Source organism: Balearica regulorum, chromosome Z, assembly GCF_011004875.1.
Source record: "Balearica regulorum gibbericeps isolate bBalReg1 chromosome Z, bBalReg1.pri, whole genome shotgun sequence".
Classification (NCBI taxonomy): Eukaryota; Metazoa; Chordata; class Aves; order Gruiformes; family Gruidae; genus Balearica; species Balearica regulorum.
In genome coordinates this window covers 65,152,864-65,179,964 of record NC_046220.1, presented here as the reverse complement: position 1 = coordinate 65,179,964, position 27,101 = coordinate 65,152,864, and the positions used below count along the sequence as shown (strand labels likewise).

Here is a 27,101-nt window from a genome sequence, read left to right as displayed (position 1 = left end):
ATTTATCTCCTCTGACGTTCTAAACTACTGGACCCTCATCAGGCCCAGTTCAGAGTCTAATCAGAAATAGTCTGAAAGGGCCTCTACCAAGAGGTTAGTTGTTAAGCAACTTTGAGACCAGAGCTGTGTTGTGCCCTGCAAACTTAGAACACAGGCAAACTTTTGCAACACGTCGTTATCATATGCTTCAAAGACAGAAGCCAGATAGTGAGATAGAAAGTGTTTCTTACTGGTAGTTATATGTTGATTTATGGTGTCAGGAACTCTGCATGAATAATATTCCAATATCTGAAGCTCCATCTGTAGCTAATTAGCTATAATAAGTATTTAAAACATACTAAGAAGCTACATGAATACTGGGAATAAATAATTGAGGCAAAAAACATACTACAGTTACTCTAAGCAATACTAATAAGCCCATCATTTAGAATATTGTGTCACAAAATCAGATTCTGCTAGCACAATTTATGCCTCTACCCAAGTGATAAGAAATAAAAGATGCATCTACGCAAATTAACACCTACTCAAGAAACAAACTACCATCTAACTGCTCATAAACAGAATTTTCAAATATGGAATATTTCTACTGACCTAAGTGAAGTTAACAATAGCATGATTTTAGCACAGATTTGCCAGTTTTTACGTTGTGTCTTCTCAGCCTATATTTCTCCACTTTGCTGTATTGTTTCAGAAATCATTTCGGTTTTGAGATTTGGGGATGTACAGTCATTACTTATTCTTAATTACAATTTTAATTAATTTTGTTGAAGAAGTCCCAGCCATTAACACTTATCCATAGAGCTTACTTTCAGTAGATTCTGTTCCTAGCCATTTCTTTTGATGCATGTTCTATCACCCTTTTTTTTTCTTATGGTCCAAGATACCATTTCAGCCTTTTATTGTTAAAAACTTGTTCTGTTCTTGTTGACCTTACTCATGAACCTTTTAGACGTCAAATAATTTGAAGACCGGGAAAAAGTAAGGGGAAAATGTAGCTACTGATCTTCCACACAGTAGGGTATATCTTATTATAAGCCTCAGATAAAGTCTAGATAACCTTACTATTAAACACAAGGAAAAAACAGTTTTTGCTAGATAGATGGCTATAGATTAATGGCTATAATGGACAAATTTATACTACCTGCAAGGAAAGCCTGAAAAATCAATAAAAGCTTTGAGTCTTCATATAGATGTTCATATAAAGAACAGCAGCCTGTTCTTCAGAAACATATTTTTGTCAGTAACACATCTGTCTTCATTCAAACATGTTCTTAAGAAGTTCTGTATTAATTACTTCTGTATCTGGTGAACACCTGGTGAACTTAAAATAGCTATTAGTAAAGCTGGGAGCAGGGAGAGAGGAAATAAAACCAACAACTTCAAATCTGCATTAGAATTTTTTCCAATGACATAAACAGAGTTATGCAAAGATCATTTTACTTTTGCTTAAACACATAATTATTGAAAGATATATATATTATATGTATTTGGGGGACACAAGGAATATTTCTACAACGGTCCCAACATTATTTTCTGATAGTTATTGGCATAGTCAGCAAATTTCAACATGAAACAATAAGAAAACTCACAGGTGAGGAACTGTGACCTGGAAGACAGTTAGGGTTTTAGGGGTTTTTTTTTGGTCTTTCTTCTAGTGTTAAAACATGAGATTGGAATACTAACTCTGACTTTTTTGTGGGGTCTACAGCAACACAAGCCACTCTAGTTTCCATATGTGTACAATTAACACTCTCCATTTTAACTTTCAAAGTGCCACAGATCTACTCAAACAATATCGGAGGGCCATTGCGTATATATCGTAACTGCTGCATTAGACAAATCAAGAAAAAACAATTAGCTCCTGCTACTTAATAAATCACATAAATCCTCACAAAGTTTCTTGTTTTTTGGCATGCAAAAAAAAAAAAAAAAAGCATCATGCATCGTGCTAGCTTTCAAAGATTTCTGGCACTATTTTCTAGAGTCTTTTTATCCTAGACATAAGAACACACATTAATTTGTGAATTTAATGCTAGTCACACAAGAGCTATCAATATGAACTTTTAATAGAATTTTTGAATACCTACCTTCCCACAGAACAAAGTGCTTTACATGTATAACTTGGATTTCTGCTCAAGTTTTCAAGGTCATAAAGTACAATAACACCATCTGAGCCACCGGATAACATGCTGAAAGTGATAATAAAGCACACAAGTTACAACACTCATGATCTCATATGCTCAATACAATTGAGTGTTCAGCAAGAAAATAAATCCATAGTACCAAAACACAGTGAAATTCTCATACACATTTTTACCAACTTCAGTATATACTTACTATCTTCCCTCAACAGGCTCAATATCAAGGGTGTTGATACCACTCCCATGTATTCTTTCCACATCTCTATCTTTATTTAATTCCAAACTTAGAACCCTTAAAACAACAACAAAAAAAAGATATGAACAACAAGAACAGAATTGCAGGACGCTACTATGTAGCGTTCAACAGCTCAAATCATAATTTTGTGCTTCCTCAATGCATTTAATCCATCCCCATTATTTTTTGCAAAACTAGACTCGCAGACATGACACAGGGCTGGAAATAAGTCCTGTGAAGTTGGCAGAAAAAATATTTTAGTCTTTATGTTCTTTGGATGGTAAGAGAGAAATAAATACAGAAAACAGGCTCAAAGAAATAGCAAAACTGCATTTGGGGTCAACATATGAAACAAAAACCAGAATGTAATTTGAAAACACTGAGCAAAAGAAACATTAAGCAGCAGTTGTAGTCACCACAAATACTAGTCCCTCTGAAGCCCCATCGTGTACCACCCTTCTAAGCTTCATCCCACTTGGAACTACAGACACCTAGTGGACGGATTCATTTACTTTAACACATCACAGTATTTCCTTTAAGGAAACAATGTTTGTGTTATGCTTTCTGTAACATTAAATAAAAACTATGCTATCCACATGATGAAGCTTCCAAGACAACTTTACTGAGCTGCCATTAGTATCTTGTACTACTTAGTAGTAGCCTGTATCTTTAAATATGCTAATATTACATAGGCAAAAAAAAGACAAATTCTGCTTCCTTAAACCATGCTGCTTGATATAAAATCAGCCTTACAAGATGATCAGTGCTTCTTACAGCACTATTTTGTAAAACCCACTATCAACAAAAACTTAACTAAGTATATCACTGAAAAGCTGTAAAGTGGAGTGCCTCTACTCTGCTTCAGCTTGAGTGGCAAAAAACTTTATGTGAGAAGCTTAGGCTGTTACAGGCAGACACCCAACAGCATGTCTGTAGGCATGCTTCAAAAGCAGCAAGTCATTTAAGCTCTTTTAAAAGATGTGAAATGTAATTATGCAAGAATACCTAGAATAAGAATTTTAACATATACAAGATACCTAGTTTAAAACTTTTGAGCTCAAGATTGAATTTTATTGAAGCAATAAACCTCGTGAGGAATTTTTTTAAAACATATGACTTTAAAATGTAGTTATAAATACAATCTACTGAAGACTATAGATTATTTCTTTTTAAAGTTAAAAATAAAATGTTTAGGAAAGGAAATGTTAGGTAGACAGTTGTCCAAGTGTGCTGGTTTCAGCTGAGAGGGTTAATTTTCTTCATAGTAGCTAGTGTGGGGATATGTTTTGGATTTGTGCTGGAGGCAGCATTGATAATATAGAGATGTTTTTGTTCTATGGACTTATTGTTGAGCAGTGTTTACACGGGGCCAAGGCCTTTTCTGCTTCTTGCACTGCCCTGCCAGCGGGATGCCTGGGGGTGCACAAGGAGTTGGGAGGAGACACAGACAGGACAGGTGACCCAAACTGACCAAAGGGATATTCCACACCATATGATGTCATGCTCTGCTCAGTTTATAAGGAGCTTGGGGGAAGCGGGGGGGGGGGGGGGGGGGGGGGGCACTTTTGGAGTGATGGCGTTTGTCTTCCCAAGTAACCGTTACGCGTGATGGAGCCCTGCTTTCCTGGGGATGGCTGAACACCTGCCTGCCCATGGGAAGTGCTGAATGAATTCCTTGCTTTGCTTGTGGCTTTTGCTTTACCTATTAAACTGTCTTTATGTCAACCCACGAGTTTTCTCACTTTCACTTTTCCAATTCTCTCCCCCATCCCAATGGGGGGGAGTGAGCGAGCGGCTGCGTGGTGCTCAGCTGCCGGCTGGGGTAAAACCACGACACCAAGTAACATATATTGTGCCCACTGTGCTTCCATTCTTAACACTGAAGACTACATGAATGCTGAGGGCACAAAACAGATGTACCTGGGTTGTCTAAGTGGTTACAGAAAGGAGCTTCCTGAATCACCAAAATTAATTTCAATTTTAAAGAGAATCTTTTTACGATGATATAGCCACAAAAGCCACATCATTATATGGATAAATCATCAACACAAATCCTTCCTGTTGATGGAGTTGTGTGAATGACTGAACTGGGGTTGGCTTTATTGGATTTATCTTGAATTACAGCTGCAAAACTCACCAGCTGATAAAGAACAAACATTGTGACATTACAACCTTTAGCAGTAATATTAGTAAGCCTCTCTATGCAGTCACCACTTTCCACAAAAGATGTTGGGAACCTAACAAAAACCCTACATCTGATTCTTGTGCAACCTGCCAACAGGCCACGTTTTGGAAAGAGGGAGGACGAACTGAAGTGGGCACACAAGCATCATGTAAATCTTGTTTCTTCACAAAGCAGAGCACAGCCCCATTAAAATTGAAACATCTGGTGAAACCGTTAAGGTAGCAAGGGCAGTAATACTGAGGTACAGGCCTACTCAGCCAACCAAAACAGCATTACTCGGCTCACCCCAGGACTACTAATCCCCACACTCAAACAAAAAAACCCCATGGGAAACTCAGAGGCGAGGCTCGGCAGACACGCAGGAGCTTCTGCGAGGAGCACAGGCCGGCCCCGGGAGCGCCGGCTCCTCCGCTCCGGCTCCCCGCGCCGCAGCACACAGCAGGACAGCAGCAGGGCAGAGCTCCGCTCTCTCCGTCGGAGCGGGCCCGAGGGCGGCCCCGGACCCCACCTCAGGCCGGCCCAGCTTGGGCCGGGCGAGGGCTCGCCAGCAGGGCGGAGCGAGGGGCTGCAGCACCTGAGGCGGCCGCTCCGGGACCTCGCAACGCATCGCAGCCCCGCCCCGGTCCCGGCTCCCCGCCGGTCCCCGCTAACCTCCGGGTAGACTCCACTCGGCGCAGTCGCACTGGATCGTCGAGCCCAGCCTGACGAGCCGAAATGAACCCCAACATGGCAGGACCGCGAATCCACTCGACACCTCTCCGCCATCTTGGGCCAGGGGTGGCCGGGATTGGCTCGGGACAGGCCGACCTCGCACCAATGACGAGCGACGTTGCTGGCATGCCTGCCACCGATGGGCGGACTCGGGCCGGCAACGCGACCGCCCGTGAGCGTGGTCAGCTGGGCAGGGTAGGACGGCGCGCGCGGACGTGACGCACCCGCCGGGGGCGGGGCCTGACGCGCGGCGGCGACCTTGTTGGGGGCAGGGTCCCGCGGCCCGCCGGGATGAGCCGGCCCTGGCGGGTGCTGCGCGCCCTGCGCCTGCGGCTCCTGGGGCCCGCCAAGGAGCTGGTGGGCACCGACCAGTTCGGCAACAAATATTACCGGGTGCCCAAGCACGAGACCCGCGCAGGTAGGCACGGGCCGCCCCGGTGGGACGAGGGGCCGCCCGCTGGCGGGGGCCGCGGCCGGGGGCCTGGCGGGCGGGTGGCGGCGGTGGCTGCTGGTGGCTGAAGTCAGACGTGCGTCGGGAGCCGTGCGCGTACGAGCGCCCAGGCGTGCTGCCGCTCTCCGCCGCCCGGCAGCCCCGGGCCGCCGGCGGAGAGCGCCGAGGCCCAGCAGAGCGCGGTGCTGCGTGGTCGGTGACCGTGTTGCTGGTGTCAGTAGTCAGCGGGGCGGCTTCGCTGCTGCTCGATTACACACAAGAGCGACTTCTACGTGCAGGAAAGGCTGCAGCTGCTGAGGGGACCGGGAGTGGGCCCGTTCCGGGCGGCACCCCTCGAAAACCACGTTCGGTTTCCTCATCAGGCTGACGCTCCGGTGCAAGAAAACCCCCCCTAAAGCCAGTCATCAAAAGATTTTGGAGCGTAGCTATCACCCTGTGGGTGGTAGGTAGGCAGCAATAAACAAACTGACTCTTCTTAATAATGCAGAGCACATCTGGATATCTTTTTAGATGAATTCATGTACGTATGTTTGCTGCACTCCTGAGGAAATAATAGTTTTCTAGGTTTCTGCTGGTGTTCCAGGAGCCCGGGTGCTCCTAGACCATATCCTTACATCGTTGTACAGACGGCTATGCTTATGCTGCACAGCTATATATAATTTATTGATGGCAGCTTCCCTGAAGGTGTCCAAGTGCACGTGCTGCAATGTTTTACAGACCTGTTTCCTCTCCCAGCAGAAGCATGTTTTGTATGACCTCATCAACTGGGGCACCCCCAGGCTGTGGAGCCTTTCTACCTGATACTCTTCAGAGCACAAGAAGAAACAGAAGATCTGAGGCTGTGCAGTCACTTAAGTCAGTACCCTTCCTAAAGGGAAGGGAAGGAAGGGGCGCACGCCTTCCCTTCAGAAACATGTAATGTCATTTGGAGATATTTTGCCTTCAGAGCAGTTCCCTTGACCTGTTTTGCTGTGCGACTTCATGAACAACGGGCAGTGACTTAAAGCTGATCTGCTCAAATAGGTGTCTGGGAAGGTGATGTGCCCTCCCTTTTGTCAGCAGTGTGTTTTTCCTCTGGATTAATATGATAGTGTAACACTTCCAGGCTTCCTGCATCTTGCTTGCAGCTTTTGGTCTTCTCACTGTTGGGGTTCATGGTGACTATGAGGGGTGTACAAAAAGCTGTGTCTTCTATCATATGGGAAGCAGTAAAAAAATTTCTTGTGCATGATTATTGAAGGGTCAGTCCTTATTTACCAGTAAAAATGACTTGTTTTATCAGAAATGCATGCAGTCTTTTTCTGGATATTTGAATTTATGCTGGCATGCCTTTTACAGTGAAAGCCCTCTGCTGAGACTTTAAGACTGATCTCTGTATTTAGAACTTTACAGTAGTTGTAGTGCCAGTAAGAGGGCAGGGGAGGTGGGACATAGCTATTGAACTCAGCAGGAGTACAGTATAAGAGGCTTTTAAAGTTAGTAATGAATTAATTGTATTGCAGTAGCCTTTATGTTTCTCAGTTTTTCTTCAGATGAGCTGTAGGAATACTGAGTATAAAACTTCAGAGGTGAAGTTGTGCTGATTTTGCTTTGAGCAGGGGGGGCTGACTCTTACGTGCTTTGCAGTTGCAACTCTGCTGTGAGTGAGAAGAGTGCTTCTATAGATATTAAGGTACAGAAGTGTATTTTAGTGATACAGGTGACACAATGCAGGTCTACTGTGAATTATCAGTACTCCTCTGTTAGTAGATTTTCTTCTGTCATTCTTCCACTTGTCTTACTTTTTTTGTCTTGATCTGTTGAAAGTTTAGCACCACCAGCTTGCACTGGTGCAATGTTTTACTGCCACCAAAAGGGAGAGATTTCTTCCTCTTACTTTCTTTCTCATTGCTGCTAACTTTTCACTATCTTTTATTTGACCTTCCTAGAGAAAACAGTAGAATATATAATAGTAGAATGAATTCAAATGACTTGATGAAGACTAAATTGTAAGCTAAAACTGGCACAGAAGTGGGAATCAAGATGAGCTGTTAGATAGCATAAGGTTATACAAGATGTCTTGAAACAAAATCAAGAGCTAAAACTTTTACAGAGTCTCTAATACTTCCTAACCATATTCACCTCAGTTTTCCTCTACTTTCTAGTAGTTTGCTATTAAGCTTTTTAATTCCTTGAGCTGATCCAGTCAAATGCATATTATCTGGGAAAAATCATGTATTTTTTTTTTTAAAAAAAAAGCAGAATAAGAAAAAAAAAAATCTAGCAAAGGGCTAATGTTTTATTCACTCTTCACATGCTTCTCCTCTGTCTTTGGAATGAAAGTAAGGGAAAGGTTATTACAATTTTGCTTTACAAACTGAAATTTGAGATATTCAAAAGTAATACCACATCTTCCATAAATGTGTTCATTCACAGTCAGTTAATTCTCCCTCATTCTCCTTTTTTATGTAACTAGAGAACAGGAGAGTGCATATGAAAAATACTACTACTAGAATTCTGTGTGAAAATACTACTTAGAAAATTCTGTTCTCTGTTTAATTTACTGATGTGTATTTGACACTGTGCATTAGCTGCTGCTTTCGATGATCTAAAAACTGTAACCCCTCAGCATCAGCAGAATGAAAGAACTCTGAATGAAATAAGCAAGACTTCCCCACAGGAAGAAGAAATTGATGGTGAAACTTTTTCATGGAAGTGTTCAAACTTTGGTTTTTATTCTGTTGATTTCTTCTGTATTATATTAATTGGTGGAACTCACTATTACAATCAGAGGCACTTGGCCATGAGATGTGGGGTGTAACAATCATTAGAAAGTGAGGGAAATAAGTAGAATGAAAACAGCTTACTTCAGGAAAACAGGCTTCAATAAATTCAGAAAATGCATAAGGAGAGATCCTGTGAATGTCTAGATAGACCCACTACTCACTAAACAGTGTGTGGGACAATTCATACCTGTACCTCCACCAACTGTTAAAGGCACAAGCACAAACTACCCTAATGTGGACGAAGGCTAAGAAGTATAGCAATAAATTAACCTGGCTACATCATGAGTTTTTAATGACCTCAAATGAAAAAACCCTCCATGAGTCAGACATGGGTGGTAGAAAAATAGAGGAACAACTAGTAACTCATAAATATATTCACAAGGTAGTGAGTGAAAACCAATGTGAAATTGTTGATTTGACAAGACAGGCTCTTATCAAAATTGTTTTCTGAGTGGACAATACTTTGATTTTTTTTTTTAGACATTTTGTGTGCAAAATTTAAGACTGTGGATTATGAATTTGCTATGTGGGTGCATAACAGGTTGGAAACTGTTCTTGGAATAGTCAGAAATGTTACCCTGTCAGCTGGAGGGGAGTATCCAGAGGGAACCGCTAGCTGTCTGTCGTATTCCAGAACTAACTGATTTTTGTTACTGATTTGCATGATGAACAAGAAAGTATTTTTATTAAATTTTCAGGTCAAACTGTACAGCAGGAAACGGGGAGTAGCTGTGAGCATCTTTTGGCGATTCAACTGTGAGGCATCAGCTGAGGTCAAGCCTTGCTTATATCTAAACAAAGAGCATACAATTTAGTGGTTAAAGGGCTCTCAGAAAATGGATCTACACAACTGACAAACTTTCTGTAGTATAGCGTGTATGGTATTAGTACTGCTATAAATTTCATTTCTGTGTTCTCTTAATTTTGATACCCATTTTCTCCCTCCATTTCCACCTTTCCAGACCATTACCCACTTTTCTTGCAAAATGGACTTCCTCATGAGTGTGTGTTACTCTTACTTGAAGATACAGCCTTCACTGAACCAAGCCAGCCTCTTGTGGCAGTCCCTTGTGACTTTGGGTTACTTGGATGTAGGAGGTTCTGTATCTGTTCAATTTCCCCACCCACTGGTGACTCATTTTGGCTGTAATTTGTGCTTTTTACTTCTGCGGCTGAGGATAAATCAGTTTATTCTGTCACTACCCATCCACTGGCTAGGGAAGTGATCGCAGGTGGTTACACTCACTGCCTTGGGTTGTGGTAGCTACCTTGCTTTCACTTTTGAAGAGATCCTGTGCTTGTCACACTTGTGTACAACAGGGTCACACCAGGACTTGGGGGCATTTGAAGCTTGGAAAGAAGTTTAAAGATACAGGATGGGGAAGGAAATTTATTTTTGTCTGTAGAAAATAAAGTGTACACATAACGAAGATTTCTGAAGCTCATTTTTTAAAGAAGTTAGGAATTTACAAGTGTGGAGTATAACCATATTGAAGCAATGCTGTCTTTTTAAGTGTTGGAGAGGATTATTTGTTGTACATTATGAAAATCTGCAGCAAACATAGTTTATGCCTTACCCTATGTCCTCACCATATAGTGACCCGTGCAGGATGGGAACAGCAGTGGAAAAAAAATTAATTGTAGAGGAAACATTGTAGACTCAGCTGTTGTGCTGCTTTCTCTTTCATGCCCTAGACGTGGTAGGTCTATCAGGACCCCGGCCTGTGGCTGGGCTTTGTTTCAGACCAGGATGGCCTAAGTAGTATCTATGCCTTCTTGTGCTTTAGACGAAAGCTGGCTGACAGCTTTCTTTTGCCCTGCCCGGTCCTTGACAGGGGTTTAGAATAGAAATACATGGAGAGTATGGTGCAAAGAATTAATGTTTAGTTTATTTCAGTTGTGAATTGCTCCCTCCTATGCTCAGTCCAGAGTCCAGTGTGCTCTTGGACCCTAGGTCATTGTCTGTCTGAATTAGCAAGAAGTGGTCGGAGCAGATCAGTGGATCCAAGTGGTTGATGTTGAGTTTCCTCACACCTCCATCATACGTGCTTCAGAGTTTACTTTGGATTAAATTTAGTCCTTTTCCAAGGACTGAGTGTCTACAACACATGTAATTTGAAGTTCTAAAAAAAGGTAAAAAGTGTTAACTAAAGCTACAGGTGTGGCCTTCACATTGCTTTGGTGCCTAATATCCTGTTAATTTTTGAGATGTTTTATGAGTGAGGATTTCTTCTTAAAAAAAGCAAGTTGTGCATGCAGAAACTACTTTGAGATCCGAATCAGTACATGGTAAATCGAGGCACCGCAGGATTCACTACAAAGCAACACTTGCTTTGGATCACATCACTACCATAGGCATAGTCTCACAAACATCATAGTGTCTGGGATGTCCGGGTCAATTTCAAGATGTAGCAACTGTACCCTGAAACCACTGTTGCCTCTTTGTAGTCACAGGAAAGTTGTCTTGCATTCCTGATTTTGACTTGTTTGTGAATAAGTAGGTTATTAGAAGAAGAGCTAGCAACTTGAGTGTATTTCATTGTGGTGTAGGGAATCATGGGAATCATTGCGGAGATTTAAACACTGGTATCAGCTGTCAGTGACAAGCAAAGGAGCTGATTTTTAATAGGTCTTCTGCCTTATTTTAAAAAGGTCTAGTGAGTAATGGCAAAAAAATTATGAACTTCAAGATTCTGCTGGGTGAATGTAGAAAGGATTGGCAGTTTGGAGAGGAAGGGAAGGAAAATGTAAAACTGAGCTGTTTGAGTCCGGTTGTGTTAATTCTCTTGAAAGAGAAAAAGTGAACATTGGAAGTCCCTAAACTGTGAGAATAGTAGATTCGCAAAAGAAAGTAACTGCTAGAAATAGAAAAGGACCTAAGAATTTAGGTGTCAGGACAGAGGGGTAAGACCTGAAAAAGGAACCATTCTGCCCATAGGAATACGAAAGAATTTAGAATTAGAGTAGTAACTTTTCTGAAAACATGGACCTTCAGACATGGTGGGACTGAAGGTACATTGTGTAATGTTTATCAGGGACTTTTACTTTCAAGTGGGAAGAAATTATCATCTCCAAAGTGAAGTCAAACCTTCAACACTATGGTGAGGTAGGCTCATTTAGAAGAAAAAATTATTTTGTATTTAACGACATTCTGCAGTTGGTATTTTTTGCAAAATTACCTTAAAGTGGTGAAAGTGATTAAATAGCACAACTGCATCTTGCTTTTCATGAGAGGTCCAGCATAACACATTAACTCTGAGATGACTTTTCAGTTGCCAGTCCTGAAACTGGATGTGATAGAAGATGGGAATAGACATTTTGGTAGTGCTGATTGATGACTCATTTCAGTATCTCAGGCAAGTATTTCACTAAACAGGCTAGATTTATCAATGTAATGCATTTATTTTTCTTGTTGTATAACATGCTGTCAGGGCATTGCCATAGCTTTGCTGCATGATGAATTGTTCTTGTTGTAGAACATGGAGTGATATTTAAAATGTTCATATTTTTTTTAATTACAAACCAAATTCCTCATACAGTTTATGCATTTATTACAACAAAATGTATCTTACAGGAAATAGCTGGTTCCATTTTCCCACTGAATATAATTTATAGAGACTCTTAATAACCAATTTATTAAAAAAAAGCAGGAAGATAAGAGTCAGTAAATATTTAAGATCTGGTATATATTTTTCATCTTTTCTAAAGGTGATTAATGGGCAGCTTATATTTAAACTTTTCCAATATCTTCATTTGTACTGTCATGTATTGTAATGATTAAGAGTTAAAATGAGTGCTCTGTGAAATGCCAGCACATGCAAGTTTTTATAGGAACAGTAGATCAGCAACAAGAGGGTAGTTTCTTTAAAAGATGATGTATCAGTGCTAAAAGTTTTAAGGTTCCCTTTGGGGAAACGGCAGACTCAGGTTTGACTTGATTTGGAGCTGCAGCTTACCAGGAGCAGCTGGAAAAAGCCTGAAGCATTCTGTATCTGTACATTTTTATATGTTGTATAAACTCTGCATTATGGGACATATGTGGCCTGAGACTGGGATGACAGGAGCTTTGAGAAGGAAACTGGCAAGCTAAACATGTTTCTCAGTATTCTTATAAATACCATCTGAAACGAAAGTGGCATTACCAAGTTTCAGTTGTAAATTTTGTTGCTAACAATTGAGTGTAAGCACTGAGTTCTGTGGGAAAGCTTTTGTTAGTGTGAAATGCCCACTCGGGTTCGCGTAAGAGGCCTGTACCTTGTGAAGTCTTTTTCTTAACAAACCACAAATGTGGAAATAAGAAAGAATCTGTGTAAGGAAAAGATACTAATTGCTCAATTGGTAAAATATGTGGGATGTCCTAAATCTTATTGAATCCTGACTTCAACAGAAATATGTAATTTTAAAATGAAAGTTAGAAAAATGTACAATTCTGTTGAGATTAAAGGAATCCTCTGTGATTGTTTTTGTAGCTGCTTGTTTTCTGTTTTAGATACTGGCATGTTGCCTTTCTGTGCATCAGAAGAGTAGAGGAGAGTGCCTACTTTTTTTCAAAATTTGCTATAAAGTAACATTTTATGTTGAAGATTAGACTGAAACATTCCTGTAGTGCTTTATAGCAAACAGGTTAGAATGGAAGGAGCAACATCTTATCTCCAAAGCATGTTTTCTGAGGTCAGAGCTATGGTTTTCTTTTGAGTGTTACCTTCCTCGCTAACAGGAATGAAGTCTGAGGAAGAGGCAGAAACTCATTCTGATTGTATGAAGCATTCATAAACTGATTATCAAATGTTGCAGATAGTTGTACAGAATATTGCTGAACATTAAATATTTTTGCAAGCTAGTTTTTCAAGTGTTGGTGGAAAGCTAATAAGCTAATTGTAGTTTTATGTGTCTAATTTTAAGATACTAAGGAAAGACAGAATTTGAATTTTGATTAATCAATATGAAACAAAATTTTAAAATAATTGTTTTGGATATGGAAATAAGTGTATTGAGAAAGTGTTTTTATTCAGATACCTACTCTCTCATGCAGTAATAGCTGGCAGTTACAGGTTTGTCCAGATGGTGGCAATGTTGTTTCAGAGGCAGTGCATACTGACAGCTCGCTGAATATTCCTTTCTGGTGAGACTACATAACAACGAAACCTAGTTCTAAAATAATTGAGTGTATGTGTGTTTGTACAGAAATAAAACTCGCATTGCAGACTGCCAGCTTCTAGGACAGTAATTCTGGAATGACAAAATAGCTTTTCAGTCTGGGTGATACATTATGCAGGAAAGCAATTACACTGTGAAGAGCTCACTGCAGATTATAAAAGCATTAATATTTGAAAAACAGTGTTTGGGTGCAGTGATATGTTTTTCCTTCAGCTGCCAGAAATGAATTGACAACAGGCATGGTATGTTAATCTCACTGACTTGAAAACCAGGAATAGCAATAAGTAGTCATACGGACAGGCAGTAACTTGCACGTTATCTGTTGCTACGGCCAGGTTTCATTTTCAGTGTGTATATTGATACTAAACTGAGATGCTAATCTTGTTGAATTTTGCCTGCCAGTATTGAGTTTTATATGCTGTACATTTGTTACTTTTAATTATTGTAGGTTTGGTTTGAGAACTTGTTTTGATTCTTTCAGTAGAGGTGTGGAGGTGTGTGATGATTTGGGTTTTTTTTTTTGAGGTCTGTTTGATGGCCAAAAATTAGATAGTAAAACATATATATTTTTCATTTCCATTTGTTATAGGTTTCTTTTTACTGTGTGTAGAGAAAGAAACAGTGAAGTGCTGGACAGATACATGCTTTTAATAGCTGGAAAAATCTTACTTGATTTTGTTAATCCTGCTGACTTAAACAGCTGTCACCTGCAGGGTTCAGAATAGCAGCCCTTTTGGTGGTTGTTACAAACATTTCATTAGGCATATCTTGTCTAAGAGTTAAAATTACCATAGGATGGCTGTATTGTCTTAATGAAGTTGCTTGTGCTTTGGTTTCCTACCTGTACGTTAAAAAGTGGTGTGACTCACCACTACATCATACCATGGTAAGTTAGCACAGGTGAGCCTGTTGTGGGTTCATGGTGGCAGGAGATGGACAGCTGTCCCAGAAATAGAGCTTATGAAACTGCCATCAGTCTTGCCCATATTTCATCCTTGGAACATGATTACTACAGCTATGAGTGTTGCAGACATGGATCATTGTATCAGTCAGGATTGTCTTCATATTATCATACCTGCTTTATGGCTAAATTCTGTCGCTTTTAGTTTCATTATCCTGAAATATGAGGAGAATTCAACCTATTTTTCTGGTTCAAAAGAAGGGCAAAAATCATTATGTAAGAGCAAATCACCTACTCTGTATAAAGCTTTAGAGTTTGAAATTCTACTGGCAAACTAAAGAACAGATATAATATATAGAAGAGACTTGAAGTATGTCTGTAGCTGGTACAGGAAACATTTTCTAATATGTCTGTATAATTAATGCTAGTTCATTATTTATATGAATTTGGATTAACAAGATTATAAGTACTGTCCAAATGCTTTATTAATTGTGATTGTCAGATGAAAATTTTTTATGTCCACTTTTACTGGTACATTATTTGGTATGTCTTTAGAAATGGTTTATTACTGCAAAATAAGACTAGAAAGAAAATCAAATCATTTAAATAAAAGTGCAGGGGCTGCATTATTATTTTAAAAAAGAACATAGAGTAGAATGGTAAAGAGCTGAACAAAACAATGCAGTTGAGAAACTGTAGTAAAAGAGAGGTTAAATAAAAGGAGCTGAGCAAGGTTGTCATGCTACCCTGTGGGCCACTGTAACCTTTTCAGTTTCTCCTGAAGAACAGAGAAGGTTGTAAGGAATTAGGTCTGACTTCTGCTTTGTACAATAAGTTTTTTTTATTCTTTATAGATCTTTAAAATACCAAATAAAGCTTTTGTCATAAGAGGCTTTGTAGTTTTAAGGTCAGATTTGCAGAGATAAGAACTGTTTTGCTTTGAGGAGAGGGAAGAATCAGTTTCATGCTCTGCCTCTGAGTACAGGAGTTGTACAGAAAGGAAGAACACTTAAAAATGAGCGTGACAGGTTGAGGAAATGGAAATGCTGAAATAGGGAGGTAAGATCTTAGTTTCTAGGTATCCATTATTTATGGCCATGTGTGTATGAAACACAAGGTGCTATCATTTCATCCTTCTTGAAGTGAAGGACTAATTTGATTAGCCTCCTCTGTCTAGACGATTTGGAGGCACCATCAAGGGACTAAGAAATTTGCTTCTGATCAGGAGAGGCCAAAGGAAGGATGCATTCTGGCAGGCTTCTGCAGGCGGTAGTCAGTGCTGTAGGAGTTGAAAATGTCACAAGTTTTGGAACTCAAGAAGCATGTGGACTGATTGATGTTTGATACCTGAGAGAGGGATATTGAACTCAGGGATGAGGAAGAGCTAGTCCATAGAACTACAACCAGAATGGAAAGATATATAGCACTATGCAGCACTGCAATGTCCGAAGAGCATCCTGAAGATACTAGCCACAGCAGAGTTGAATCTGGCAGAACTAATGCCCTTCAAAGGGGGTCACATCTGGTCACTGATATCCAGTGAGAAAGTGAAAATGGATGTTAGTGAGAGTGGCATCACCTCAGCCAAAAATGTTATTGATTATTATAGTTAATAGAGAGAATAAGGGAGCACAATTATATAAGGGTCCATTGCTTGCATGTCATCAGTATTTGTACAGGGATATTGTCTGGAAGTATATTGGAAGAAAATGCCTGTGCTTCTACATCTCGTAGCCTATCTACATTGGCTTCAGGTTTATTTCAGCCTTGCAGCAGAACTTCATACACAAATGCACAATTTCCAAACGCCATACTTCTTTAAGCAACTTAAACTACCCACACCCTCAATAGTAGGTATACATTCCTGTCAGTCATTTATTTGTTTCTCTGTAAGAAGAAAGCAAAAAGGTCCAGGAAATAAATTGAGGCTTTTCTTCCAGCGCTATAGAGTAATTGTTTCTTTTCTATTGAGGAATCTTAAATTAAGACAATCCAATGAGGCAGCTTAGAATAGCAGAACACTACCATTATTTCCCAGCTTCATAGTCCTGCCCACTCCTTTTTCAGCCTTATCCATAAATAGGATTCATATCTTTTTCTCCTTTTTGCTTAGTGTGTAGCAGTGACTCATTAGTGTGGTCAAGAATGCTCAAATTTAACAGTTGTAACGGGAAGATACTATGTAGTGAAGACATGAAGATAAATTAATTGAGCCTGGTTGTTCCTTCATATTTTGTTGTGTAAAAAATTAAATATATTTCCCATCCCCCTTTGGTCAGAAATATTATTTTATCATGTTTTACTGTCTGGATCAGGATGCACCACTGCAATGACTCACAGCAGCCAAGGTGAAGGTCTGCCTGGAGCATGGGAGGAATACATTCAGGAGCATGGTTCATGTTTGATTAGTATAAAGGTTAATCATGTAGATTGATAATGAAATTTACTGCTGCACTGTTAGACTTAAGTGAGCTGAATTGTTGGTATTGTTTCTCTGAATGTATGGAGCATGAGAGGAACTTAACATCTTTTTAATTCATCATCGTCAATACCATAAATTAGCATTCAGAGAAGACTTCCTTTTGTAGCGTGCTGGCTGCTTCTGCAGACTGGGTGATTAGGAATTGAGCAGGAGGGAAATGGAGTTCCCAGTCATGCAGTGACAAAATCCCAGCGGCAAAATCTGTGGATTCCAATAGGATTGCAGTTAGCTGTCTCAAGCAGATGCATCCAGCAATAGGGTACTAAAGGAACACTTGTTTTGCTCCGATGACCAAACTGATCACAAAAGATTTAATTTATTTTTTAAGACATGGTGAGAAGTTTAGAAGACACAGAGTAGCAGTGCATGTGGAAAAAACATGGGCAATTTAAAAAGACCTTGCAATTTAAAAGAACTTCAAGCGTAGTTGTTTAAGATAAGCCACATTTTTGGTAGCTATTGTGAGGGTGTCATGCCATAGTTCTATTTGCTTGGTCCTTGGATCACTACTTCGCTTTAGATCATCTTGCATCAGGTATTCTCTTGGTGGTGGTCCTGTGCCCTTAGTCAGAGGTGGTCCTTGCTACTACTACTTCAGACCAGCATGAGGGTATGGCACAGTGAGTTTGGTGTTAGCTTAATTTGTTTGTATCTAGCAGCTTTTCTTGTTTCCCTATCAACAAGCATTCATCCTGTGTTGAAAGAAATGAGGAAAAAAAAAGAAAAAATATGAAGAGCTGTGTGCTATTCAAGAGCTGTGAAAGGTTCAGGCCAAGCAAAAGAGAAGCCTCAGAGTTGGTTGATTACCAGAAGACTCTACAAAGGCTGTTTCAAAATTATGGCTGAAAGAAGTGTTACAGTTGTCTCTTTAGCCATCAGATCTTGCCTATTTGTATTGGAGAGGTGGTAACTTTTTCTAATATACTAGCTAGAAATTGAAATATTGAATGCTGGTTGGTATAGTCATCACCATATTGAAACAACTGACTATTATTTTAAACTTAAGATGAACCGATCTTCTAGAGGCTTTAAAAAAGTTTGTCCTGATATAAAAAACTGCTAATTGTGGGACTATGAATAGTTAGTGATATGACTTTCTGTCCTGGTTTCGGCAGGGACAGAGTTAATTTTCTTCCTGGCGGCTGGTAGAATGCTGTGGTTTGGATTTAGTATGAGAATAATGTCGATAACACACTGATGGTATTAGTTGTTGCCAAGCAGTCAAGGATTTGTCAGCTTCTCATACTGCCCTGCCAACGAGAAGGTGTAGGGCGCCCAAGAAGCTGGGAGAGGACACAGCCAGGAGAGCTGACCCCAGCTGGTCAAAGGGATATTCCATACCATATGATGTCATGCTCAGTGTATAACTGGAGGGCTGGCCAGTTGGCAGGGCAGCTTGGGAACTAGCTGAGCATTGGCTTCAGGTGGTGAGAAATTGTGCTGTGAATCACTTGGTGGTGGTGGTGGTGGTTGTTATCATTATTATTATTATTTTCTTTTTCTGCCCTATTAAACTGTCTTTATCTCAGCCCACAAGTTTGTTTTGTTTTGTTTTTTTTCCCTTTTCTATTCTCTCCCCCATCCCAGTATGGGGGGTGGTGAGCGAACGGCTGGCTGTGTGGTTGTTTTAGCTGCAAGCCAGGCACTTTCATAATGTAACATAACAGTTGTAATATATCTCTTTCTATTTTTAGTCAGTAAAGAAATGTTAGGTAATAAATGATAGCTTGAGTATGGACAGAGCCATCTGTTATGCTTTCTCTTTTACTACTTCAGATTTTTAAGAAACCAGACTTTGAGTGTTTTTCTTTAAGAAATGAGAAGAAACTGATTCTGTTGAAGTCAATGTCAGAACATCAGTTGTCTTCCAGAATTTCACCTCTCCTTTTGGCGTTCTTGCAAAATTTCTACTGAGAGAGTTCTGTATGTAAATGTCTACTTAAATTAACACGTGGCATGTGATGGCATTTAAACTGATTTAAAAACGCAAACTGTAAATACTTGATCTAAGCGAAATGCTAGTAACACTGCCAAAAAATAAACTGTTCATTGTTCCATTTTGTGCTAAACTACCTGGCTATAGTAAAATTTACATCCAGGTTTATTTCCATGATAAAGTAAATATCTGATATGATAGATAGTAGAAGCTAGTATTTCTGTCAAAAAAAGGCAGAGTGGACCTTTTCCTTTGTCTGGCTGCTGATGTCTACCTTGTGTTTCCCTCTTTCTTACAAGTGTCTGTGCATCCTTGTGCTAGATCTGTCATCTCTGTAACCTAGTGTGCTTTCTTTTTTCAGCAAGAGTAGCTACCTGGTCTGGTTCACGGCACAAGCTGTGCAAGTGCAACAGTGTAAGGGAGCAAAAGCACAAGAACAAGACAAGTCTGCTATTTTCAGTGGCTCTTCTAGCTTGAAATGCTAGTTGAACTACTTATCCAGGTTCACTGTGAAGTAATTCTAAAGAATCAAGGGCTGCACTGTTCATTTTTACCTATCTGTAAATAACTAGTGGAGATTTGCAAACTACTGGTATTTTTCTTAGCTTATATTTGTAATAGCATTGAGAACTTTGCCAGTGTTACCTTATCATACAAAGCAAAATTCTGAATTAAACCTGTATAATTATTATAAAATAATCAAAAGAGCATTTTTAGAAATAAGTTGTGGTTATTATCTTATCTGGCTGGGATATAATTTTTTTACTTGGTGTAATAGTTTTGTGTCTTTGTGAGAATTTCTTTACATGCAATAGAGACGTTTATTTGTCCGTGCTATTAAAACATACTTCATATTGGCATATGGATATTTCCTCATTAAAAAAAAAGTTTGCTTAGTCCATTCCTGATTTGAGAACCAAGAATACAACATGCATAAGTAAATCATGGCATTGCTTCAGTGTGATGCACCAAAATTTCCTAGGTTGCTCTTAAAATAATTAAGTGGGAAAATGACAGGTAGTTTATGAAATCAGCTGTTTTGTGAAATTTCTGTCATCTCAGATCAAAAAGCTGTTTCTGAGCCAAAGCTAGAAAATGGACAGCTCCTGGATTTGGGTCTGACCCAGATATTAATAGTATGGGATAAAGTCCAGAAAACAGGAGCCAGGATCTCTTGTGAAGGTGAAGTAAGGTGACTTGGTTGATTCATGCAAGTTTGCTGTTACTGAAAGGGAGAGATCTTGTTCTTTCTTTACCTTCTCTCCCTCGAGCTGGCAGTGGCACTCATGAGACCTGTTGCTACACCAGTTTAACTCAACACAGTAGAAAAAGAGGAGCAGTTGGTCCATGAGCTATGAAGCTGGGACAAAGGAGCAATGTGGAACCTTTGGGATAAAAGTGGGGTGGGAGATTGGTGACTATGGGTGGAGGAACCCAAGAGACTTGCCAGGGGAACACAACCCATCTTCTGTAGCTTAATCTTCAGTGGTTTTACAGGATTACCTATGGGATTCTGATTTTTGTGTTAGAACAAAACATGGATCTTTTATATGAGAAAGAAATGGTAGTATTTGCTGAAATACAAAGTGTAGTGTGATTTGTTGCTATGATCACAGGTTTTTGGCAGGTGTATTAAACATTTTTCCAGTCCTGGAAGAAGCCATTTAACCCTGTCACCAGAAGAGAAGATTGCCAAATTGATTATTTTAACAGTCTTTGTAGGCAGTTTCTGTCAGTGGAATCTACGAATATTTGACTTGACTTCAGCTGGAATGAAGGTCTGTATGGTCTGCGCAGATCCTGAACGATGATAACGTAACACTTCTGAGTAGCTCCTTGTTGGTGCCAGGCCAGGGCTCACCTCTGAGAGGGAGAAGGAGGTACGAAGGCCCAGTTTCTTTGGAGGTCATATTAATTTGTAGACTTTTGCAACAGCCACAGTGTTCTCGAGTGTGATTAAGTCTGTCACTGTTCTCTGAAATATAGTGATACAGGCAGACTCTCAAAGAGGAGTAGTTGGTTGTCTGGTTTCTGCTGTTCCAATGTGCAACAAGGCAGTTCAGTACAGTCCATAGCTCTGACCTAGTCTCTCCTGTGTTCTTTCGGTGTTCAGATCTTCACCTCAGTAAAAGGAAGGTGGCTATTCCAAATAAGAGTTAGAGGCCTTGGATGCCTAACCACAGCAGCCTACCAAAATAGCCTCAATGTACCAGAAAATCAGCGAGGAATGTGCTAGTTGCATAAGTCACATAGTTGCACAGCCAGTTGTTGTATATTTGGTATTTTGCTTTAATAACATTGAGGCAGCTGGTGAGCAGACAGTTCAAATAAGAAACAAGCGTGGGTCACCCAAGCACCTTGGAGCCAGTTACAGTCATGCCTGTGGAAGAAAGAGAGCTTCAACTGGTAACACATCCTGACCTCCCTTCTGAGTGACAGCTGTGCACTGGCTGGCTATCTGTTTTTTAAGAATTGTGACTCTGTACGTCTCTAAGCTTCTAATAAGCTTATGTGTAGTAACCTATTGTATGAAGAATAGTCATCAAAATAGTTTGTAGTAATGCATTTGTGAATTATTAAAGTACATAAGAAATCAGGACTTTTAATACTAATTACTATCTCATGACCTGAAAAGATTATGCATTGAGTTTGATCATGTGGTTGCATAGCTATAAATATTGGTAGTTTACCATGGGAGCCAGGGTAATTCTGGGGGAGGGATGGAGATGGGGCAAACACCCATGTTGTACTGCTGAAGGGAAGATGGAGATGTCTAAGATACTATTGTGTTGGATGTTCACATCTAAAGAATGATCTAAGTGTCGTGGTTTAGGCCCAGCCAGCAGCAGAGCACCACGTGGCCGCTCACTCACCCCTCCCCCAGCGGGATGGGGAGGAGAAGTATAACGAAAAGCTTGGGTTGAGATAAGGACAGGGAGAGATCATTCACTAATTATTGTCACGAGCAAAACAGACTGAACTTAGAGAGAAGATTCATCTAATGTATTACTAAGCAAAACAGAGTAGAGGAATGAGAAATAAAACCAAATCTTAAAACACCTCCCCCCACCCCTCCCATCTTCCTGGGCTCAACTTCACTCCCGGCTTCAACCTCCGCCCCCCTCAGCGGCACAGGGGGACGGGGAATGGGGGTTACGGTCAGTTCATCACACGGTGTCTCTGCCGCTTCTTTGTCCTCAGTGGGAGGACTCCTCTCAGCATTCCCCTGCTCCCACAGGCTACAGTCCTTCACGAACTGCTCCAGCGTAGTCTCTTCCATGGGGTGCAGACCTTCAGGAGCAAACTGCTCCAGCGTGGGTCCCCCACAGGGTCACAAGTCCTGCCAGCAAACTTGCTCCAGCGTGGGCTCCTCTCTCCATGGGCCCACAGGTCTGGCCAGGAACTTGCACTAGCCTGGGCTTCCCATGGGCTACAGCCTCCTTCAGATGCCTCCACCTGCTCCAGTGTGGGGTCCTCCATGGGCTGCAGGTGGAATCTCTACACCCCCTCATCCTCCCTCCATGGGCTGCAGGGGGACAGCCTGCTTCACCATGGTCTTCACCACGGGCTGCTGGGGGATCTCTGCTCCGGCGCCTGGAGCACCTCCTGCCCCTCCTTCTGCACTGACCTTGGTGTCTGCAGAGTTTCTTACATCTTCTCACTCCTCTCGCCGGCTGCAAAAGCTCTCTCTAACTATTTTTTTTTTTCCTTCTTAAACATGTTATCACAGAGGCACTGATTGGCTTGGCCTTGGCCAGTGGTGGGTCCGTCTTGGAGCCGGCTGGCGTTGGCTCTATCAGACACAGGGGAAGCTTCTAGCAGCTTCTCACAGAAGCCACCCCTGTAGCCCTCCCCGCTACCAAAACCTTGCCACGCAAACCCAACACAGTAAGTTTTCACCCTGGAGGTCTGTTGCTATGAAAAACTTGCAGCAATGGGTAGTGGGCTTTACCATAAAGAACAGTAGGAAGACACAGCAGCACTTTTCTGAATTTCCCACCTTGCCACCCTCTCAGATAAGGAGAAGAATGAATCAGACAGTAGGTGAAGATGGAACCTGATCATCAAGGATTTGTGTTGGCTATCCTTGCTAGAATTTATGAATCTGTTCTGATGGACAAACTGTTATGCTGAAGGTTTTATTTTGGCTCAAAACATTTCTAAAATCTTCTGCAGCTTGAAAAAGTTGATTTGAATTGTCCCTGCTTAAAAGTTTGGAACAGCAAGAAGTTTATATATTAATTGATTGTTTCAGACTGCTTGCTAACATCCACATATTTACCATGCAAGTTGAACATATTCAGTAATCTGGCTTGGCGCAAATTTTTACAGCTTGGTTGCCACTCTTTAAAAGGAGATGTAATAGAAATGCTGGTACAATCAAGATAAGCTCTTTTGTCTTGATCAGATGTAGTGATTAAAATATATCAGCTTGCAATCTCTGGCCTTTTTTGAGCTGAAAGGGGTTGTTTTCTCTTCCTCAAGTGTTCTTGGATCCCTGTAGATGTATTACCCTGGGTGCAGAGTTCGTGAAGGAAATCTTTCTGTGGTAGGAAGGTATGGCATAATGTGAAGTAGGAGTACAACTAGCTAAATGTAAATGGAGAATTAAATGGAAATAAATCATATGAGCTAGAAGAGAAGAAACTGATAGCCTGCCATAGTTGCACAATGGAAACCAAAGGCAAATTTGATGTCATGCTTGGTTTTGTTCAGATGTCTAAAGTGCAAATGCAGGCCCTCTTTAGAGATGCATGAGGGAAGGAAATAAATTTTACCTCCTTTTCTTTTTTCTCCTTTTTATTTTTTTTAAAGTAAAAAATTTAATTGCACATGGAAAATAAGGAGTTGATTGGTGACAGCCAACACGGCTTCACTAAGGGCAAATCGTGCCTGACAAACTTGGTCGCCTTCTATGATGGGGTTACAGCATTGGTGGATAAGAGGAGGGTAGCTGACATCGTCTACCTGGACTTGTGCAAGGCATTTGACACTGTCCCACACGGCATCCTTGTCCCTAAATTGGAGAGACATGGATTCGATGGATGGACCACTCGGTGAATAAGGAATTGGCTGGATGGTTGCACTCGAAGAGTTGTGGTCAACGGCTCAATGTCCAAGTGGAGAACAGTGACGAGTGGTGTTCCTCAGGGGTCGGTACTGGGACCGGCACTGTTCAACATCTTTGTCGGCGACATGGAGAATGGGATCGAGTGCACCCTCAGCAAGTTTGCCGACGACACCAAGCTGTGTGGTGCGGCAGATATGCTGGAGGGAAGGGATGCCATCCAGAGGGACCTTGACAGGCTGGAGAGGTGGGCCTGTGTGAACCGCATGAAGTTCAACAAGGCCAAGTGCAAGGTCCTGCATGTGGGTTGGTTCAATCCCAAGCATGACTATAGGCTGGGAGGAGAATGGATTGAAAGCAGCCCCGAGGAGAAGGACTTGGGGCTATTAATTGATCAGAAGCTCAACATGAGCCGGCAGTGTGCGCTTGCAGCCCAGAAAGCCAACCGTGTCCTGGGCTGCATCAAAAGAAGCGTGACCAGCAGGTCGAGGGAGGTGATCCTGCCCCCCTACTCCGCTCTGGTGAGACCCCACCTGGAGTACTGCGTCCAGCTCTGGGGGCCACAGTACAAGACAAACATGGACCTGTTGGACTGAGTCCAGAGGAAGGTCACGAAGCTGATCAGAGGGCTGGAGCACCTCTCCTGGTGCCTGGAGGACAGGCTGAGAGAGTTGGGGTTGTTCAGCCTGGAGAAGAGAAGGCTCTGGGGAGATCTGATTGCGGCCTTCCAGTATCTGAAGGGGCCTACAGGAAAGATGGTGAGGGACTGTTTATCAGGGAGTGTAGTGACAGGACAAGGGGTAATGGGTTTAAGCTGAAGGAGGGTCGATTTAGACTACATGTTAGAAAGAAATTCTTTACTGTTAGAGTGGTGAGGCACTGGAACAGGTTGCCCAGAGAGGCTGTGGATGCCCCATCCCTGGCAGTGCCCAAGGCCAGGCTGGATGGGGCTTTGGGCAACGTGGTCTAGTGGAGGGTGTCCCTGCCCACAGTTGGGGGGGTTGGAACTAGATGATCTTTGAGGTCCCTTCCAACCCAAAGCATTCTATGATTCTATGTTTTTGTTTGTTTCTTTTCTGCTGGCAGGCGTGTCCTAAGAGCAGGTATGGTTTCAGTGGCTGGCTTCCTGGCTCTCTAGGCAGAATAGATGTATTAAACAGTCTAGAGAAAATATTATTAGGCATTACTTAATGCTAAAATTACTGCCACCAGATTTTGCATATTGATCAGATGTGGAATGATATAGGCTGCTAGGTGGATTATAGGCATCTTTACTCTTAGGCTGACATTGCTCAGTGTAATGCAATAGGAGTGATGATTCCTGGTCATTGTTTCTGGCAGCCCCCTTTATCTTTCTCCCTTCAAGTGTTTTTGAAAAGTGTTAGGAACTCTTAAATATTAATTTGCACCTTACTGCAGTTTCTTTATCTGTAGAGACCTATTTTCTTTCTCCCATTTGTTCTACCAAACAAATCTTAAAAAACCATGTCTTTCTGAAACTGGAGGAATACAAAAGGATTACATTAGGAGAAAAATGAAGTTCAGTTGCTGTGAGGTGAAATGTGTTTGTTTTTTATACAGTTATTTCAAATTTTTGACCTTATAGGAGGAAAACACCCTGCTGTAAAACTACAAAATTTGCTGTAGTACTGGGCAAAGAGCAAGAGAGCAAGAGCCATCTCTGTAGTTTTATGTTATCTTCCTGGTTATTGTGGCACTATTTCTCCCATCCATGTAGTTTGAATTTATTTTCAGGTATTACTTTTTTTATTTGTAAGTGCATTACGTTTATGAGCCACAAACCATAGTTTTGCGTCTCTGAGTACCTGCTTGGCCATTTAGAGAGAAGGATGGTCTTTATCCAAAGTGTTTAAGTTGATGCATAAGAAAAGGTACTCTAATTAAATATGGATAGCAATGGTCATCCTCATTAACAAAAATGTAACCTGCAGCCTCCCTAACTGAAATTTTTTGTTTTATACTTCATGGCAAAATAGAAGGTACAGGAAAATTTTGAAATTAGTTTGTGGATATTTATGGAGATCTCCTGTCTAGCCAAGGAAGCAGAAAATAAATTTAGATTGAATGATACAGACCTCTATATGACAGGAGTCAACCTGTCTCAAGCGATAGAAAGATAGGGGAGAAGGGGATAGTTTGCAGAGGAGTTCAAAAACAAAGTAGCTTGTAGCCAAAGTGAAAAACAGAGGTCCTGTGGGGGGTCTAAAGGCAGAATTGAAATGTGCACAGCTTCTGATGAGAAAAGCAATATTTGCAGCAGTATTATAAATTCATGAGTAGGATAGGATGCATATGCCAAGTCAAGAGAAAATGATGTTGTAGTAATTCAGCCTGGATGACAGATTTAGCAGTGTGGAAAATCAGGAGTTTTATTGAAAAAAATCTTATGCAGAAAGAACCTATACTTTTGAGAGAGATCCTGAGTATAGAGACAAGAGAGCTCCAATTCTAAAACAATACCAGAAAAAGAGAAGAATGATGACATTCTTCAGCATGATTCTGAGAAAGGGAGGTGAATAAGATGTTTTAGACATGCTAATTTTAATACAAAGATCAGGCATCTATTTGGAGGTGTCAGAGAGAGATAGATGTTAAGGCAGAAGGAGGCAAGTCTTGAAATTCTTAGAAGAGGAGAATTTATTTTTGTATATGAGATGGCTGAACCTTGATAGAAAACTCAAAACACCTATGGAGGGTGCTTAGCAGTAATTTGTATTGGAAACAAGCAGTGAGAGATTAGCATTATGCTGTTGCATTCTGTACTACAAAATATTTGTCTGACGGGTGTTTGTGTTGCAATGATTGCAGTGTTTCCAGAGATGACGTACAAAAAGAGATGAGGGGATCGAGGACAGCCAGTGTCATGAGACAGTAGCCTTGTAACTATTGCAAGATAATTATTAGTTACATATTTCTGAGAGCAGCTATTAGAACAATTGCTGCAAATCTGGAGCTTTCTAGCTCTTTTTGCTGTTCAAAATGCTGACGCACCAGAAAAAGAGCTGGAAGCCAATGAAGTAGAGTGAGAGAGAAGATGTAACTATAGCA

General features: G+C 41.0%; 2 protein-coding genes across 2 annotated transcripts in view; one reads left to right on the top strand and one right to left on the bottom strand.

Annotated features, from left to right (window-relative positions):
- The window catches only part of ERCC8 (ERCC excision repair 8, CSA ubiquitin ligase complex subunit), a 32,037-nt gene extending 26,684 nt beyond the window's left edge, over nt 1-5,353 (bottom strand). Inside the window, exons 1-3 of the mRNA XM_075739437.1 lie at nt 5,213-5,353; nt 2,338-2,433; nt 2,088-2,189 (exon numbers count right to left, since the gene is read on the bottom strand). Coding sequence (XP_075595552.1) covers nt 2,088-2,189; nt 2,338-2,433; nt 5,213-5,289 — 275 coding nt within the window. The 5' untranslated portion in view covers nt 5,290-5,353. The remainder of the gene's footprint in view (nt 1-2,087; nt 2,190-2,337; nt 2,434-5,212) is intronic.
- Nucleotides 5,354-5,498: 145 nt separating this feature from the next.
- NDUFAF2 (NADH:ubiquinone oxidoreductase complex assembly factor 2) overlaps nt 5,499-27,101 on the top strand; it is a 72,352-nt gene continuing 50,749 nt past the window's right edge. The window contains exon 1 of the mRNA XM_075739446.1: nt 5,499-5,690. Coding sequence (XP_075595561.1) covers nt 5,564-5,690 — 127 coding nt within the window. The 5' untranslated portion in view covers nt 5,499-5,563. The remainder of the gene's footprint in view (nt 5,691-27,101) is intronic.